This window comes from Lipotes vexillifer, unplaced genomic scaffold (assembly GCF_000442215.2).
Source record: "Lipotes vexillifer unplaced genomic scaffold, Lipotes_vexillifer_v1.1 scaffold42, whole genome shotgun sequence".
NCBI classification, from domain to species: Eukaryota; Metazoa; Chordata; class Mammalia; order Artiodactyla; family Lipotidae; genus Lipotes; species Lipotes vexillifer.
The window spans coordinates 513,492-514,824 of record NW_006783436.1 but is presented as its reverse complement, the minus strand read 5'-3'; the positions used below and the strand labels follow the sequence as shown (position 1 = coordinate 514,824).

Here is a 1,333-nt window from a genome sequence, read left to right as displayed (position 1 = left end):
CTGGGGCGTGGGGTGAAATCCTGAGATCACAGTTTGGACGTTCAGGAGCTTTCAGGGCTAGCAAGTGACTGACCCGGCTGCACTTTGCCCCAATTTCATCCCTCTGCTTTTTCTTCCCCAGGCCTTTTGATCGGGCATTGCTTCTTTTCTCTTCCACTGGGGTTGAGTAGGGAAAATAGAAATTGCCACAGCTCGTTAGCAACTTTGGTGGAAGATCTGGCAGAAGAGAAGGGAAGCTGAAGTGTGGAGATGACCTGTGGATCTGGGTTTTCCATACGGCCCACTGCAGTGTGATGGGGGCAAAATCTTGCCCGGCTGGGTAGCCTGGGTTTGAATGCCAAAGGATGTTGCAGGAAGAGCTCCTTTGCCTTTGGGGGGCCACCTTGGAAATGCCCCCATGGTCTAGTTGGTCTGACTGTGATCTTTTCTATTCTTTCCCTTCTCCAGCTCGCAGACCTCTGAAGAGAGTGCCATTGAGACAGGTTCCAGCAGTTCTACCTTCATCAAGAGAGAGGATGAGACCATCGAGGACATCGACATGATGGACGACATTGGCATAGACTCCTCGGACCTCGTGGAAGACAGCTTCCTGTAACTGGCAGATTCGGGGGGGACCTTCCACTCCTGGAACCAACTTGGATCCTTTTAAGAAAACCACTTTACTGCAATGCAAAGTTTGAGGGGAGGACTTGGATGATGTGTAAAGAGAAGTTCCCAGCCAAGGGCCTCAGGGAGCCTTCTAAATACGAATGAATGGGATATTCTGAAATGAACTTTTTTGTTGTGGCCTCTGGCAATGCTTCAGTAGCATCTCACTGGCATGTGAAGTATGGAGGTAGATGGACAAGGAAATAACAGGCCACAGGGAGACAAACTTTGCGATTCAGGGGCATTGGTGAGATTCCAACGTACACAACTTTTACTGCAACAAAACTGCAGCATTGTAATTATGTAAATAACTCTAACCAAGGATGTGTTTCGATTTGTATTAACTATCTTCTCTGGACTTCTGGAGAGACCACTCAGTCCACCCAGGCACTTCACGCTTGAAACCTGGTACCAGCTGCTGTTGGACTTCCTTATGAAATACATTGCAAAACCACTTTTGAACCTTAAAAGGTACTGGTACTATAGCATTTGTATTTTTTTTTTTTTTTTTTTTTTTTTTTTTTTTTTTAGTGTTGAGGAGATAAAAGATAATAATTAACCAACTTTGTTTATTAGATTTGGGTCATTTATAAGCCCGACAACTCATTTTCATATTGTAATCTACGTTTATAATAATGCTACTGTTATCAGTAATGCTAAATGTGTAATATGTAACACGTTTTCC

General features: G+C 44.4%; 1 protein-coding gene across 1 annotated transcript in view; it reads left to right on the top strand.

Annotated features, from left to right (window-relative positions):
• The window catches only part of PDGFRA (platelet derived growth factor receptor alpha), a 46,862-nt gene that overhangs the window by 42,969 nt on the left and 2,560 nt on the right, over positions 1 to 1,333 (top strand). Inside the window, exon 23 of the mRNA XM_007456076.1 lies at positions 448 to 1,333. This exon is cut by the window's right edge and continues 2,560 nt beyond it. Coding sequence (XP_007456138.1) covers positions 448 to 595 — 148 coding nt within the window. The 3' untranslated portion in view covers positions 596 to 1,333. The remainder of the gene's footprint in view (positions 1 to 447) is intronic.